At 42.3% G+C, this 17,504-nt stretch overlaps 1 protein-coding gene across 1 annotated transcript; it reads left to right on the forward strand.

The window, feature by feature from the left end:
• The first annotated feature begins 8,177 nt into the window (after positions 1 to 8,177).
• On the forward strand, positions 8,178 to 14,669 carry erfl1 (Ets2 repressor factor like 1). The gene is made up of 5 exons (XM_023833320.1): positions 8,178 to 8,242; positions 8,687 to 8,921; positions 10,735 to 10,921; positions 12,532 to 12,661; positions 13,810 to 14,669. The coding sequence occupies exons 1-5, from the start codon at positions 8,179 to 8,181 to the stop codon at positions 14,631 to 14,633; spliced, it is 1,440 nt and encodes a 479-aa protein (XP_023689088.1). The 5' UTR covers position 8,178; the 3' UTR covers positions 14,634 to 14,669.
• The last annotated feature ends 2,835 nt before the right edge of the window (positions 14,670 to 17,504 follow it).

The following is a 17,504-nucleotide window of genomic DNA, read 5'->3' on the forward strand; positions in this document are numbered from 1 at the left end:
GTATGTTTTCTTGTCTGGATCTGTCAATCTAATTGAAGACATCTATGTGCACTCGCGTTAGATGCTCTCGGTGTCTGTATGTCTGTCTCTTTTTCATTAAACTCCCCTCTCCTCCCCTCTCCTTTGCTTTGTACTGCTGTCTCTCTCTCCCTCTCTCATTTATTCGGCCCGCTCTCCCTCCCCTTTGCCGATGGGTATATGATCGTGAAAAATGTGTTTACAAAACTCGCTCCTCACAGATCAAACCATACTATGAAATCAAAGAGTCCGGGAGAGAGGGAAGGAGAGAGAGAGGCAGCGCGTGCATGAGAGGGAATGTGTAATTCTGCTATTTCATACTATTTAGTGTGTTTCTATTGGATGTCTTCAAGAATATATATATATGTTTAATTTTCAATCTGTTTCACAATCAGAATCCAATTATATATGCATATATATACATTTATCATAAATTACCTTTAAATTAGGTAACACTTTAGGTATTTTGACACACTAACATACTGAATCATGTCGCACCTTACAATTAGCCTTAACCAAAACTGAATGAGTGAGTTTTACAGAGAAATTTGTTAACGATGGAAGTGGATGGAACCGGGCTTACTTTTATTAGTTTTTTTTTTCAAATATATTTTTTGAGATTACATTCATTATAAAATTGAGAAAGCATTTAAAGGAGCAAGGGGGAAGATGGCGAGAGCAGGAAGGTAATAGAAGAGGATAAAGAGAGGAGGGGAAGCGAGACAGTGTGAGGGAGCGATTATAGCGGGGTTTATGTATGAGCTATTGATTGAGTCAGTGGTGACTTCTTGAGTGGTTAATTCGGGAAGTGAGTGCGATAGAGAGTAACAGACTGACTGGAATGAGGGGAGGGGAAGGGAGAGGAGGATGTGGGGCAGGTAACGACCGTGGAAGTAGTGACCTCTTACACACATTCACAATGGGGAAAGTGATGGCAAACAAGGCTTAGGGATGTCAAGAAGCAAAACAAGATAGGCTGCGGTGCAAATTAAATAAAATAGCATTAGCCTACCTCTGGCGCAGAACAAAGATTGGGGTGTATTCAAGGGCGTGGATTAGGGTATGGACAGTAGGGACACATTCCAAACAACACTGTGGAAGTACCATGTGTGTTTGGGGGTTGGGGGCTTGGGGCTGACTTGGTCCCTACCAGTGTTGAAACCAAACTTACGTGTGTGGTTGCATTTCAACATTTAAATCACCAACTTCACTTAAACTTTTTTTATCTCCATTCTTCCAAGTTCCCAACATTCCTGCCGTTCTGCTCTTGTCTATTCCACAGTGTTACAGACATGATAGGCCTTAATTGTACCCCAGCCCCTTTCCCACTGTGACTTCTTCACCTCCCTCCTTGTCACTGACACTTCCCCCCTCCCCCCCCAGTCTTCCCTCTCCTCCCACCTTCCTTTGACTCTTTGGCTTCAGGGTGAATGTGAAGTCAGGCCCCAAAGACACTCAGCTGCGCCAAAGACACGGCAGATGGTTCCCCCTCTCCTGCAGTCTCACCCCATTAACAAAAGTTGTATTTGAGAGAGTAAAGGAGTGTGCAATTTTCAGGCTTTGCGTAGACTGATTGAGATGAAGGAGTCATTGACTTCACAAAATAGACTTAAATAATAAGAATACTACTACTACTACTAATAATAATAATAATATTTATTATTATTATGTGAATTTTTATTAGATTTTCATTGAGTTTAATACAAATGTATGTCAGCTCAGTCATGGTAAAATACAGTGTAAATGCAAAATACATGCATCAACTATTGTCAGGTACTTTTTGATTACAGAAAATTGCAGAAAGTTGTTCTTTTCATACAGCAAATTTTCATACATCAAATTTATGCCATGTCTCGTCGTCTCCCATCGAGTCACTCCTCAACTAATTTTGATTTCACCTCGGTTCTTTTAAGCAAATGTGCATTGCACCTATATGCTTTGCCCATGTCTTGCAAGAATGATGTAATTAAAATGTTAAGAAATCGGGCTCGTTCGTCAGGCATTAGTCATTCCATTACTAATCTTAATTGTTTGCAAATATGCGACAGTCGGTGTGCATGCATATCCTGTGCGTGTATACGCGCGTGAAGTTTAGGGTCTGCTCGCCGGCCTCGTTACTTTTCCTCTTTCTTTAACCCCCCTCTCACTCTCCCCTCTCGTGGAGGTTTTGATCTCTCAGCCGCGAGATCAAAGGCGTTCTCTGGCTATTAGTCAGCGCGAGCCATTGATCCCTCATCGATCCACGCGAGACACAAACCGCCGCGTGAACACCGCACGAGGCTCTCCTTAAAGCTCCCCCGCGCGTCGGGAGAGAGACAGAGTGAAGAGACTGAGCGCGCGAAGGGGGGCCAGTGCGTATGTGTGTGTGCGCGCGCGTGTGTGTGTGTGTGCGCGCATGTGTATTTTTTCTCGTGCTCGGGGAGTAGCAAGCTCGAGCTTTTTCTTTGCCGCGGGACATGAAACAATGAGGCCCGAGCCGGTTTTAATAAAGCGCGCTTTCCCTCCTTTCAACTTCGGTGCGAGGCGGACAAGCCGGCAGCGGAGAGCGATCGATAATTAATGACGATGAATAATTTAACCCTATCGATTGATACTTTTTCTTCCGCTTTTTTTCTTCTATTCCTTATATCTTAAAGTCGGTGGTCTATACGATACTGATACCATATTGCATAAACACACTCCCATCACCCCCTTCTTTCACCTTTTCAAGAATACTTTATCATCTTTTTTGAAGTATGCTTCACCCTTTTGATTGCGTCTTTAACATTTTATTTCAGGGCTTCTTTTTACGCGTCCTTTCTCTGAAACCGCACTGCAACTTAATAAGGAACTCGGTAGCCAAAGCACTGAAAAAGTATTAAAAGAAGTCATGATGGAAGGTACCACCGTACAGACGTAGGGAAATAGTCTAAGTTTTGTTTTATTACAGTTTAGCTTCAACTTTTTAGGCTAAATGAAACAATTCCAGGCAAATATATTTAGACATTTTTGAGTAAAATTATGTCCTCAACTGTATATATGGGCTATGTGTGTATGTCTTTAAGGAGAGCAAGATGGGAAATGCCACAACAAGCATATCAGTATATATGTGTACTGCATATTGCATGTACACGTGCAAACGGCAAATAAAGCATAATCGTAAGAATATTTATTTTCTTTTTTATAAAACAACTGAAAAGCTTTATCCTTAGGACCTGCATGCATATCTAGAATATCTAAACTGCTAATAATGGACTATGACAGTCATACCTACTAACTCAATTGACAACATATACGTAATAAAAATCACACAGGGACTGAAAGCAGGTGGCAATGTTTAGTCATTGCTGGTACCGGTCTGTATGCAAATTCTCTCATGGGTTTCAAGTAATTCTTTTGTTTTTTGAAACTACAGTATTACTTTGTATCAATTGTAATATAATAATTATACTAAGGATAAGATCCCAAAACTCTGACCTCGAAAAACAATTGCAAGATTAATGGAAGCATGGATGATAAATAAGAAAAAGGGGCATTATTACTATTATATGCAAATTGAAGAATAAATTGATTGCAAAGATATTAACTTTTATTATCATTGGTTTTACACATACAGTACATTGAATGTAACATTATCATTGTCTTGTGTTATTTTTCCTCTGCACACCAGCTCCCCTAGTGATGTTATGAACTTCTTACACTCACAGCTTGGACCCCATTCGACAAAATGCACCTATTTTTCTTATTCCCACCCTTCCTCCCACTTCTCCTGGATACAGATCTCCTCCCTCCCTGACTTCTCAGTCCTTGCCTCTCTCTGCCCCCTTCTGCCCATCTCCTCCCTGCTGCCCTCGGTCCCACAAAGCTAACGCCACAGTCCTCTGTTCTTCAACCCCGAGGCTGTGCAGTGTGTCACTGCAAACCAAAGAAGCAGGAGCACAGAGCAAGAAGAAGTGAGAGGCTGTGCAGGGAGGGAGCTTCTTAATGGCAGCCAAAAAAGGAATGAGACAGTGTCTGTTTCATCTCCAGAAAAATGTGAGGGAGACCAGCTTCAGCGGTCCCCACATTTCGTTTTAATTTAGTCCAATTTTTCTTCACCCTCCATATTTGCTCTTTTAGGCCATTGTTGAAAAGTAAGAGCTTCTTTGCCCAGCACATACTTGTATTCCTGTGGCTTTTGCTGAATATATATTTTCTGTTTTAGGGCTTTGCTCTGTATTTAGTTGTACTTAGCTGGTTATGGTTCAATAATAATAATAATAGATACTTTATTGATCCCTGTTGGGAAATTCTCCACGATACCTCCCTCAGATGTAGATGACAGCAAGTTGGCCATGACGGGCAGCCACCCATAGCAGTGCCTGGAGAGATGAGGGTTAATGGTATTGCTCATGGAGCTGCAGATGTGCTGAGACTGGGCTTAAACCAGCAACCTTCTGATCACAGGCACAGAGGCTTAGCCTACTGAGCCACATGCTGCCCCCCAATACTGCCATCTCTTCCTGTCCATGGGAGCCCCTCAGAAATATCTCCCCAGCATGCACTGCTCTGTTGCAGTCTCACTCTGCCTTGTTCCACCGTGCTAGCACTTGAAACACTTTGGCCTCTGAGTACCTATGTTTTTATTTGGTCTTCACCATTTGGGCTACATTTTGCAAGGCAGAAACACACACAGGCTAATGAGTGCCTGACCTTTTAACTCTGTGTGAGTTTCTGCTTCTTGTGTGACTTCTCATTTCAGTTTCTATCCTGTTTTTCATGTACACCACTCTTTGTCCCTTTGTCATTCCATGTTTCTGGCTCTTTCTATATTCATTTTGCCTTGGATATCACTTTGGGCCATGTGGCCTGAGAAAGCCTTCTACTGTTGTTTTGTGTGTGTATGCGAGTGTATGTGTGTGTGAATGTTTTGAGTGCATGTAAGTGTGTGTGTGTGCATGTGAGTGTGTGTGCATATGTGTGTGTGTGTGTGTGTGTGTGTGTGCATGTGAGTCTGGATGTGTGTGTGTATGTGTGTGAATTTGTGTTTGTGTGTGTGTGCAGCAGCACACGTGTGTAGGGGCACCTCAGCCAGCCCTCCCTCTGCCTCCTTGCTACAGTGTGTGAGGAGCTTTATTCCCTGGGCTGCTAGTTATAATGTTTCTGGGGGTGATGGGGGGAACTTGAAAGCCCTGTGCTGCCCAAATCAAAACTAACAAGGAAATGATGGGGGCTCCTTTATCTCCTTTCTGGCCTGGGGGGGGTGGGGGCTGCACAGAGAGGGTGGTTGGGGAGTGGGACGGCCCTGCTTCCTCTTTGATTTGTAAAAAATGCATTACCTCCGAAATCAAACGGAAAATTACTGCACAGGAGAGAAACACACGGAGAGGGAGAGTCTGGGAGGCTGAGGGAAAAGGTGCAGGAGGACGGCGACGCAGGCAGTGCAAAAGGACTGGTTTGTTCATTTAGACGGACCGACTGTGGAGGATCGCCTGTCTGCCATACTGAGCACCAGGCAGCACTGGGAGGGGCTGCCAGAGTCTCACCGTGCAAACAGATGATCTAATTGCACACTCGTGAGATCCCTGTGTCCAGGGAGGTAGACCAAGTTTCTGTTTATTATTTTATTATTTATGGTGGCATGTGATTTTTGGGAGAGTCCAGGTAAATTACTAAAATGCCTGAAAAGAAAGTTGCACACATTCCCTGCGCTGGACCTATAACCTTCTGGTTTGCCCAGCCACCATTCAACCCTCTGCCCACTAATGACGAGGTTCTGAGACCACCTGGTAACCCACTGGGGGCAAATGGAGACCGGAACCATGCTGTCAGTGTATGTGGAATTCCTCAGGAGCTGCTGTGAATACAGGGTTTGGTGATATTAAGTACAATTTTTACACATAAAGATAGTTATAAACCCCCACAAGGGGAGCCCTTGGTCGTAGTGTGAATATTGTATGGCATCATGTCCAAGATGTGTGAATCGAGTAGCTTTTGGTGTTTGTTTGTCTTTCTGCACACCAGGCTCAGAAGTTTCATCTCTAACTTTTCACGTATTGCTTTCACCTCCCACTACGCCAGACCCTAGTGAACCATGGCACTGGAGAGAAAGTGTGTGAAGTTATTTACCCCGCATAGAGTTAGGGTTACCATGTTTGAAATGTCAAAAGGGGGTGGCCCTTGAGAAGCAAAGGCCTGGTCATAATTATTTAAAAAACACACTAGGATCACATAAATCAATGTTTAATGTTCAGTGGACATTTATTTTTCAAGGAAAACAAGCCAAAAAGGAAAAGCAGCAAATATAGCAGAGAAGAACGTGCTGATATTGCATTTGATCAGTGAAGTAGTTGGCTTTGTGTTTGCTTCAAAAATATTTAAATTGTCCTGGAAATGTGCCAGAACCCCCCCCCCCTTCCAATTAGGTCATTAATCTGATCATTATACAAACTAAAAAATGGAAGACTGTACTATTTAATTCACTTATTTGTTCGACCTTAGATTTGGCATTAACTGCTCATTTGGAAAATTCACAGACTGAGGAGGATGGAAGCAAGAAAAGAGAGAAACTGAAGAGGGATGATAAACTGAAGAGGGTTAAAAAGACTTCGAAAGGGAATGGGGGAGCAGCCAGGAGGGGGTGTAAACACGGAAACACGTAAATGCAGGGGCGAAGAGAACCAGTCCACACATAGGGTGGAGGAGAGAGATGGAGAAAGAGGGAGGGGGGTGAAGGAGCAGGGAGAGAAGTCCAAAGACTGAGAGAGGCAGAGAAATGCCTGGAGTTAGCAATAATAATTTATACAAACACACCTTAATAATTCACGTTCCATTTCAATGCTGGAGGGAAAATCCAAAATTCACAGAGCATAATTAAGTACAGAGACAGAGAAGAGGAGGAGAGAGTGGGAAAGAGAGAGAGAGAGAGAGAGAGAGAGAGCGAAAGAGAGAGAGAGAGGGCAGCATAAAACAGCAGGGCATTTGTGGCTTTTCACCTCCATCTGACAGACTTTTTGCAAACTTGAAGTTGCCAGACCACTGTCATTTTCTTACAGCATTTATATTAAAATACTGTAACAGATGAGTTTATTGAGTCATGTTAACCAATCTATCCACATTTTAATTTTAATTAGTTTTTGTGTATATATTGTACAGTGATTTACTAACTGAATAAATTCTATTTAACAAGATTTTTTATGACATTTTTTCCCATATATCTATGTAGCGTCTGGTGAAAATCTACAAACATTTTCATGTCAGTTTTATTTGTCCAACATTGACTTAAAATATATTAAACTAGAACTTTTGTAAGAAAACACAATGAGAATTATCTCACTTAAATTAAGACATTCCTCCTGATGACTGGAATATAATGGTACTTTTGTTGGTATTTTTTCCAGAATTATTTGTTCTGTGCTAAATCATCAAACATATTTTCAGGTATACAAGTATGGGGTATGCCTGAATTTTAGTTGCATGAAATATGAAAATAGTGCTTTCAATTCATCAATCAATCAGGTGAAGTTGGGGTGAAACTTATGATAGGATTTTGAAAACAATATTATTAGTTAAAATGCTGGTACGGTACCCTAAACCCATGCTCTGTTTGTACCTTTAAATGCTGGTACCTAACCCCCCTGCTCTGTTTGTACCTTTAAATGCAGGTACAATAATCCCCTGCTCTGTTTGTACCTTTAAATGCTTGCATCATAATCCCCTGCTCTGTTTGTACCTTTAAATGCTGGTACACTAATCTCCTGCTCTGTTTGTACCTTTAAATGCTGGTACCCTAAATCCCCTGCTCTGTTTGTACCTTTAAATGCTTGTATCATAATCCCCTGCTCTGTTTGTACCTTTAAATGCTCATATCCAAAAGCCCTGCTCTGTTTTTACCTTTAAATGTTGGTACAATGATCCCCTGCTCTGTTTGTACCTTTAAATGGTGGTACCCTAAACCCACTGCTCTGTTTGTACCTTTAAATGCTGGTTCCCATAAAACCCTGCTCTGCTTGTACCTTTAAATGATTGTACCGTAATCCCCTGCTCTGTTTGTACCTTTAAATGCTCATACCCTAAACCCCCTGCTCTGTTTGTACCATTAAATGCTGATTCCCATATACCCCTACTCTGTTTTTACCTTTAAATGCTCTTTCCCTGAACTCCTGCCCTCCACTTCTCTTGTCTCTCAGGTGCGGCTGAGCTATGGACTGTAGCTGTGTCAGTGACCTTTTGCTCACGCCCCCGGTCCCTGCCCTGTGGACACCAGGTGACTGTCACTGAGTGATACTTACCTACAGCACACAACACTTCAGGCTGACCACTGCAGACTGACATTTTTTAAATGACTTTACCAAAAACATTACTAACCAGGTACAGATATAATTACAAATCCATTTGCAATTGTATATTAACTTAGAAGATTTTGGAAAAAACACAGACTTGCATACGTTCTTGCCGATGGTCTCTGTGTTGGCAAAAATCATGTGGTACATTGTTTCTGACCTAGTTCCATTATAATATCTAATAATAATCCCTGTACTGCTCTCCTATAAGATTTCCCTTACCTACTATCTTCTATATTCTGTATGTTTAATTCTGTTTTTTTCTAAGCTAAAAAAACGAGGTTGTTGGTTAAAGCAATTCCCCATCTGTTAGAGCTTGTTAGACGGGCTTCAGCATCCATCCCCACCTTCCACTCCCTGCATCGCAGGCATCGCCTTCCCAGACTGGGCCTACAAGCCAGAGTCGAGCCCAGGCTCACGGCAGATCCAGCTGTGGCACTTCATCCTGGAGCTGCTGCAAAAGGAAGAGTACCAGGGGGTGATCGCCTGGCAGGGCGACTATGGCGAGTTCGTCATCAAGGACCCTGATGAGGTGGCCAGACTCTGGGGCATCCGCAAATGCAAACCTCACATGAACTACGACAAGCTGAGCCGCGCACTGAGGTAGGGCCCGAGAGGGTGGTGCCATGGCCGCAGGCGAGCTCTCAGGAGCCCTCATCACTCATACTTCCTCTTAATGACCATGTGTCAGTCTCACCCAACCCCATTTCTCTGCTCCTCCTCCATGCTCTTCCTCCATGTTTTTCTTCCATGTGTCTGTGCAGGGAGCAGCAGTGTCAGGAGGAGTTTGACATTGGGGGGGGATGATAAATATTGTGACATCGCAATGGACACACATGCAAAAGTCATATCACAAAAGGATGCGATGTAAGCAAGACTTTAAAACAATTCTAGAATAATAAAGATTTCATCATTTAAAATAAAACTAACACTGTTTATGGTACAGTGTCATAACTAAACAGAACCCAAAAAATGACTGATTCATATGATAAAATGTTTTGTTTCTGATAATGTTCCGGACAGACATGACAAAGGATGGATAATCCACATTGTGGCTTACGACGTTGGGACTCTACTGAACTCAAAAAAACAAGATACAAAAGTACCATGATGGGTCAAAAACAAAGTAGCTACAACACAAAAACTAAGGCAGGGAACAATACAGGAACAACCATAGTAGAACAGCAGCACACACAAGGAGAATTTTTGGGAGAATCCAGGTAAAATACTAAAATGCCTGAAAAGAACGTTGCACACGTTTCCTGCGCTGCATCTATAACCTTCTGGTTTGCCCAGCCACCATACAACCCTCTGCCCACTAATCATGGGGTTCTGAGACCACCTGGTAACCCACTGGGGGCGAATGAAGACCGGAACCATGTTGTCATTGTCATTTTTGTCCAATTGTCATTGTAATTCCTCAGGAGCTGCTGTGAATACAGGGTTTGGTGATATCAAATAAAGGATATTACCAAAGTGTATATCTCCTCTCCCACGCCATTCCTTGTGATGATCCGGTGACTTCTCCCTTGTTGTCTTTGACCATCCTGATAAAAACCAAATGCTGGCTTTTCAGTCTTCGCCTATGCTGGGATCTGTGACTCTACCTGGAGTATTAATTACACACAGGAGCGTACAGGTGTGGGGCTCCGGCCAGCTCCAGATTAATGTCTCTGGGCCCCTTAATGTCCCTCCAGTTCCACTACAAGACAAATGTCACATACGGCTAATTCGCTCACATAGACACACCCTCACGCCTGTTTCCCCCTCTCTATTCCATCCTTTCTTTTCCTGTCCTATGTTTCCCCCCTCCCCTCTCCTCCCCTCCCATCATTCTGCCCTCTCAGTAATAGGTGCTGTCGGTGGGGTCTAATTGTTATGAATTGGCTAGGCCCTTAATTAGCCTCGTTGATTAGCCCTGCTTAATTGCTCAATTACTGCTAGCACGCAATCGCCCTGCGAAGTAAATGCATACAAATTATTAAAATGACTTGACATAGTCACTGTATGCCCTGCATAGCGATGACAGGCACACATAAGTCTTATTATACAGTTAAACATTTAAATACAAATTCATATTTGTATCCTTTACTGTAATTTATGCTGAAATAAATTTTTTCTGTATATAAACATGATGCCAAGTACTTGTATAAACAGCTGCTACATACATATATATGTGTGCGTGCGCGTGTGCGTGTGTGTGTCTTTAATATCAAATAGCGTTTCCATTCTATGCAAACTTCATTTGCCTTGCCCCAATGTTAGGTCCTACGGTAACCCGCTGCAGGAGCCAGCGCAGCAGTGAGCTTCCCTTAACCCGTCCCCTGTATTAACCCCCTTTGCTTTACTCACTCTTCTCTACCCTTCTGATCCTTTTCTCTTCTCCCCCCTCTTTCCTCTGTCTCCTTTGAACCAGGTACTACTACAACAAGCGCATTCTGCACAAAACCAAAGGCAAGCGCTTTACCTACAAGTTCAACTTTAGCAAGGTGGTTCTGGTGAACTATCCTCTACTGGACATGGCCAGCTCCCCCTTCCTGCTGGCCCAAAACCACTTCAACGGAGGTTCGGCAGCGCCAGACTGCAGCCCGGTCTCTCCAGAGGTACCGGAGGATAGCCTAGTTAGACAGATGGAGGGAGGGAAGGAAGGATGTTTTTGTGCCAGACTTTGTTCGACTGCTTAATTGTTTATCAATTACACCAACCAGCAATACAATTACAATTGCCTATATAGTTTTTGAAACACTGTCAGTATACTCTGCAAATCATTAAACGTCTACAAGAGCAAAAAAGACGCTCCTGTTACACTTGTTTTAAAAAAAAGAACAAACATTTGTATGTCAGTATAAATAATGCCTTTCATAATAGTCTTTTAAAACCATGAGTCTTTGTGAACTTTTCCATTATACAATAAAATTTAATTTTCTTTAAAGCGAACGCTCAATAAGGGAATAACACTTAATAACACAATCCGACTCCTTTAGAGATCGGCGCTGGTACTCAAAACAAAGTGAAGGACGGGGGACGGGGGGTGTTAGATGTCCTTAAAACAAAAGCAGACATTATCCCCTTTCATTCCCATCTCACATCATGTATCCTTCGCTGTCATCGATTGAAAAAAAAATGAAAGAAATGAAGGCGTATATCAGATCAGTCGGTGGGGTAATTAATTCAAGTTTTCGTTAAGCAATCGAGATCTTGTGGCTTGGAAGTACAGTCTCTGACTTCAAACTTTGAACTCCACAGTGACAGAAATTATTGATCGCTTCTGCTCAGAGCCCTCGGCCCCCCGGGGACAACTTGCGACTTTGCCGTTTCCTTTATTTAGCCCCTCTCGGCCGTGGCTCCCGCGCCACCCCTTAAAAAGAGGACCTTCTGTGTATTCTTCTCCTTTTCTGACCTAGCCGATTCCTCTCTTCCTCTACTACATCTCAAGGAAGACTGGGTTTCAATACTGTGGTCGTTTCCTTGCATTTCCCGATCCACCCATCTGTTTGCCCGGTTGTCTGTATTGTACCGTATCAGTGTTGTTTCCTGGGGGCTGTCCCGTCTTTCATCTCTTCATTGCTTTGGTAACCCCTCCCCCCCCACACGCCATGTTATGGGACAGGGTCAGCGGAGTCCACCTTTTGTTTCTCTGTGTGTGTAAGTGTTCCCATTTCCACTTGCAAACTGGCCTTCCGTTAAAAAAACCTTCATTATAACAATCATTTAAATAACTGCATATTGGTTCTAGTAGCAATGTACTGAAAGAGATCAGTTGTGGAACTGATGGATTCCTTTTAAATACTGATCCTGGCAGTCTTCTTGTTATAGTATCAATGTTCAGTGGTTCAGATCAAATTCAAAGTCAAATCTTTTGAAGTACAAATATTCACAAACAATATTTTTCCCACAACAAAAGGACTTCTCTATGTCATCAAGAGGTAAAAGTATCAAGATCTGATAAATCGTGTCAAAAACATTTAAGATATGCATAATATATTAGCGGTGCTTTTTTCCTATTTGCTATCATGTGACTCAAATAGTAATCATAGATTATTAAGCCACAGAAGAGTCAATTTTGTCCTTTTCCACTGAATTGCCTTTGCATATACTGTAATGTCCCAGTGGATCAATTGAGTTAATCTCTCTGGTACTCTCTCTCTCTCTCTCTCTTTCTCTCTCACTCACTCACTCATTCCTTTCCTGCTTCCTTCCTTCTCTATTGCAGGCACTGCAGTCCCTGTTTCCACGGTTGCCAGATTCTGGGAGAGGGGGCTCCCTGTTCGAGAGGAGTGCAGGCCCGCCGGGGCCCGATGGGGACAAGCTAAGACTTGATGCCTTCCCGTTCCTCAGCTCAGGTGAGATGGCGTGATGGTGAGCTTTGCACGGTGCTGAAAGATGTCATCTCCTCACGGGCATATTAACGCTTTGAATCCACAAAGAGGACAGGAGACTATGGAGTGAAGTATATGGAGATCCTGCTGCCCTACATCGAATTAAACTATTTGGAAAGACAGATGGAGGTGTGGGAGGGGGAGAAAGGGAGGGGCATTAAAAATCACCCAGAGAGCGTGAGATTAATTGGATGCAGGGTTTTGGCGTGGGAGCACATCTGCCTGCCTACAGTTGCACTTGTCTGTTGGAACGCCGGTTACCTTTCTGGACACTAGGTCGCTCAGTGTGTGCATCTCTGCATAGCTGCTTTTGCGTACTCTTTTAAAATTTATTTATTTGCTTGTTTCACCCCCACTACTTTGTTTTTCCTGAGGTGTCTCTCCCTCCTTTCTCTCCTTATGCATCTCCCCTCCCATGTGTCCCCCCTGTCCTAATCCCTTCCCAGGCAGGAAGGGCCTAATTGAGGGTGCAGGCTTCAGTTTGTGGCCTGTGGGCGCCCATTACTGTGTTTTTATAAGCAAGTGAGGTCTGTCTGACTGATTCAATATTCATGTGTCTGCCAGCTACTCCCAGCCTAACGCAGTGAGATCCTACCGTGCCAAATTAGCCCTCCATATCAAATAACAAAACCAGGGAGGTGCTTAAAAAAGCAGGCAGAATGAAGTGTGCCCTGTTTGACAATTTTTGGGGCTGAAATGTGATTCTTTTGTTCCACCTGCATGGAAACTTAATAATGTGCTTTTCATTTTTGCCATTAATAATCCTATTTCAGCACAATAGCAGTTTAAATATCTAAATATATGTGCCGAATAGCTGATGTCTGTTTGTTTATATATGTGCAGAATAGCTGATGTATGTTTGTTTATATATGTGCAGAATAGCTGATGTCTGTTTGTTTATGATATCCCTGTTGTGTCATAGTTCAAGTTCAAATTTGCTGTCATGTGTACTTTGTGCAATGAGCCTGTCACTGCATACCTCCTGCAAGCTGACAGGTAGCAGTTTATTAACAGAGAATCACATGACGTGTCTGTGCTGTCCACTGTGTGTTCTGTGATACTCTTGTTCGAGTTTATAACTCTGCTTCTCTCCGCCCCCTTGTCTGCTGCAGGTGCCCCCTGTTATTCCAAGCCCCCCTCCCTCTTGGGCCCTTACCCCCGTAATCCACCATTTGACTACCCATGGAGCTTCAACCCCTACCTCCCAGGGGCTTTCTCCCTCAACAACTGCCCCAAACTGCCCCCTGGCTCCCTGTATCAGTCCCACTTTTACCCCAACCCCTTGCCGACCAGCCTGTCCCAGCTGCCCAATCCTTTCTCCTCACTTCTGCCACCTGGAGACGGAGCAGAGAGAGTTGGGGCACAAGCTGGGGGCGCCGGTGGCACCGTGGGAGGCCTACCAGCCAGGCTCTGCATGCCCCCCTACTCCGGCACCTTGGCTCTCAATCGGACTGAGATGGGAAACGGAGGTGCAGGGGAGAGAGAAAGGTGCGAGGTCAACGCAGGAGCTAATGGCAGCCTAGGGTTGGGACTCGGACTGGGTTTAGGACTGGGATTAGGGGGCGTTGCTTTGGGGAATGGCGGGGGAAGGCAGAGCCCATCAGAGAGGCGCGGGGCCGTGAAACAGGACCCTGAGTCTGACTCAGAGCTGGAGATCACAGATCTGAGCGACTGCAGCTCTGATAATGAAAATGAGCCTGAATTTATCATGTCCAAGGATGGCAGGCTGAGTAGCCGATCGCAGATTCTGGAAGCCAAAAGAGCAACACCTTTACCACCTCTCTCCTCCCTCACAAAAGCTGGCTCTCCACGTCCTCTAAAAAGCGTAGCGCCCTCAGCACCTTCCACCCCTTCCCTCCCCAGGTCCCTGTCCCCGTCTCTCTCTCTGGTAGATAGACACAGGCAAACAGAAGCACTCAAACTCACTCATAGCTAATAAATTTTTGTCTCTTGTTCATATTCCTTCAACTCTCTCTCCCTTTCTCTTCTGGTCCCTTCTCTTTGGGATCCATATGTTATTTATTCTTTTTTTGGTTCCTACCTTTGCATTTCTACCTGTATACTTCCCAGTCTCTCTTGGCACCATTGCTTTCGGTTTCTCTTCCCCTTTTCACCTGTTCTGATCTTCTCACATTTGGATTTTGACCTCTTGATTTTCTGTCTGTCATAACTTACACTCAACTCAACAAAATCTCATTTCATCAGTCACCTGTTACCCTGTAATGTTTATGTGTCCCGTTTACTTGTGTCCATTTAAATGAGATTATATTCAGGCATATTCCTTTACTTATTTTTGTTTCCTCAGATAGTACACCATTCCACAAAACCTCAGATACTTAATTTGTTTTTGATTGTGTATGATATATATTTGTTCTGACATGGTCATGTTGAACCCCTTTTTCCATGAGTGTACTCTACAACGTAACACTGTACTCCTCTATACTGTCAACCATACTACCCTATATTACTAAGGTAGGGAACATTAGTAGATACCACAGGGGACATTGAGATCATGACTACTACATTTTAAAATATATATCTGAGACATCACATTGAAAGAAAAGTGACAATACTGCATTAAACAGCACTTATATCAGGGGTCTCCAACTCCGGTCCTGAAGAGCTACTAACCAGTAGGTTTTCTATCCTACCTGGCTTCTGATGAGCCACACTAGTTCTCAGGTAAATACCAGGAGCAGGTGTGGTTCATCAGAAGCCAGGTAGGATAGAAAACTTACTGGATAGTAGCTCTCCAGGACCGGAGTTGGAGACCCCTGACTTATATATTGAATTTTGCCCGGTTATTAAGGGTCTACTTTCTGACAATTATTGCGTAGTGTTGCCATCTAGTGGGCAGTACATGTTACTACATTTAAAAAAATTAGGATAACTTTCCTGACACCAAGAGCTTTTTTTTTTTAACCGTAACTACGTTGAGAGGCCTATTTTAAGGGGAGGGCTTTATGTTATATATAGGTTTGCCATCGCCCCCCAACAAAAACTCAGACCCCCTATCCATTCATCTCTAAGTACACCCCTGCTTCAAGATATTGTAGTAAATCTCAAATGCAAACCAATGCATTTTTATTAAATGTTTATTATCTATATTAATGTAAAACTGTACAAAGCAACCCAATTTCAAACGTCACCTCATGAAAACATCATGAAAAGAGAGAGAGAGTAGGAAAGATCAAAACATTTGTATCTATACTCCATGTATATATTTTATTGTGTAAATTCAATTATTATAAGCATTAATAACAGATCTAGTTGTATTTGTGTGATTTAACTCAGCATTTAAAAACAAATATCTGAAAATAGATAACTGTAAGTGTGTTTAATGATTAAAGGTATTAACCACAGCTTTCAGACTTTTACAATGAAGTTTTATGAGAAGAACAATGTTTGAACTGGGAATTTTGTTCTGTTTCTTTGAATTGTCCCTAATTATTCCCATTAGATACCGTCACAATGCAATGTATATTGAATCTGTTGATTTAGAGTATTCCTTTTGTTTATTTTCATAGTTAGCGATCACTCAGTGTAACTGTAATGTGAATATGTTGTTAAATATAATGTGAATATGTTGGCTACTTCATATTGTTTCTTTTAAAGTTGTCATTAATTTTGCTAATGCTTTTATCCAGGGTGACATTTAAGTAATACAAGCATATAAATTGAAATACTGTTATAGGGGATCTATTTTTTCGGTGCAATAAAACGAATATGAACAACAGAGCAGAGTGCTAATACACAACATACAGCGTATTCACTATTTAGTTGTTTTGTTAACATGCTGTAGGGTAAGATATGCACTTAGACATTATAAGGTAAGAGATAAGAGATACTGATGCAATGATACTGTACAGGTCTGTGAGCACTGATTTTCATAGGAAGGCCCAGAAAAAATTAATATGCCTTCCAAAACTCATTCTTTATTGCATAGTCTTCTAACACAACTGTAAATAAATCTAGTTCCTTGTAAAATCTTCTTCCTGTGTGAAAAAAATCAAGAATGCAGTGAGATTATGAGTCAATTTCTTTGTTGAACTGTAAAAAGGATAAAGGGATGAAAAGACAAAAAAGAAAACAAGAAAATAATATCTTCAAAAGCAATAAACTTTTTTCTGAAGTTTCGGCAGTGCCCACGTTACATTGTGTTATTTGTGTGTGGACTGTTTATGGGCTGCTGCTGGTGTGTCATATGCAGACATCATGCTTGTTGCATCTAGTTTCAGTGCCTTTTGCCCATAATCCATTGCGTATAGGTTTGCATGATTGTGAGGTGAGTTACAGATAACCAGACTCAGGTAGTGATCGCCAAAACAACACCTCATAAACCATTTGTGATATTTTTTGTTCCATTTTTTGTTGGCTTGCTTTGGGCCATGTTTTGAGCCATTAATTTAACAGACAGCACCACCTAGTGGGGTTAGAAAATACAGGAAATGGTTCATGAACCATCATTTTGCCCATGACTACTTAGAGGCTTTTACATTATGCTTGATATTGAAATCCACGCTAAAATGTAACCTCATGTTGTACAGATAACAGCATTGTTCATCTGCACACTAGAAATAAGAAGAGGCAAATTCAAAATAGAAATTCACTTTTGTTTTAGATTCAATACATAATTTTATTATATAGCTTAAAGGGCCATTATAGCGGTGGTATCTTTACAGACTCGTAGGTAATTGAGTTAGCAATGTTAGACTCATAGGAATTCATAGTTATTGTATTTCTTCCGAATGGGGGCAAAGATGCTTAAAAGCAATATTTATGTGATCTGAGGAAAAAACAGTGCAAC

This window comes from Paramormyrops kingsleyae, chromosome 9 (assembly GCF_048594095.1).
Source record: "Paramormyrops kingsleyae isolate MSU_618 chromosome 9, PKINGS_0.4, whole genome shotgun sequence".
NCBI lineage: Eukaryota > Metazoa > Chordata > Actinopteri > Osteoglossiformes > Mormyridae > Paramormyrops > Paramormyrops kingsleyae.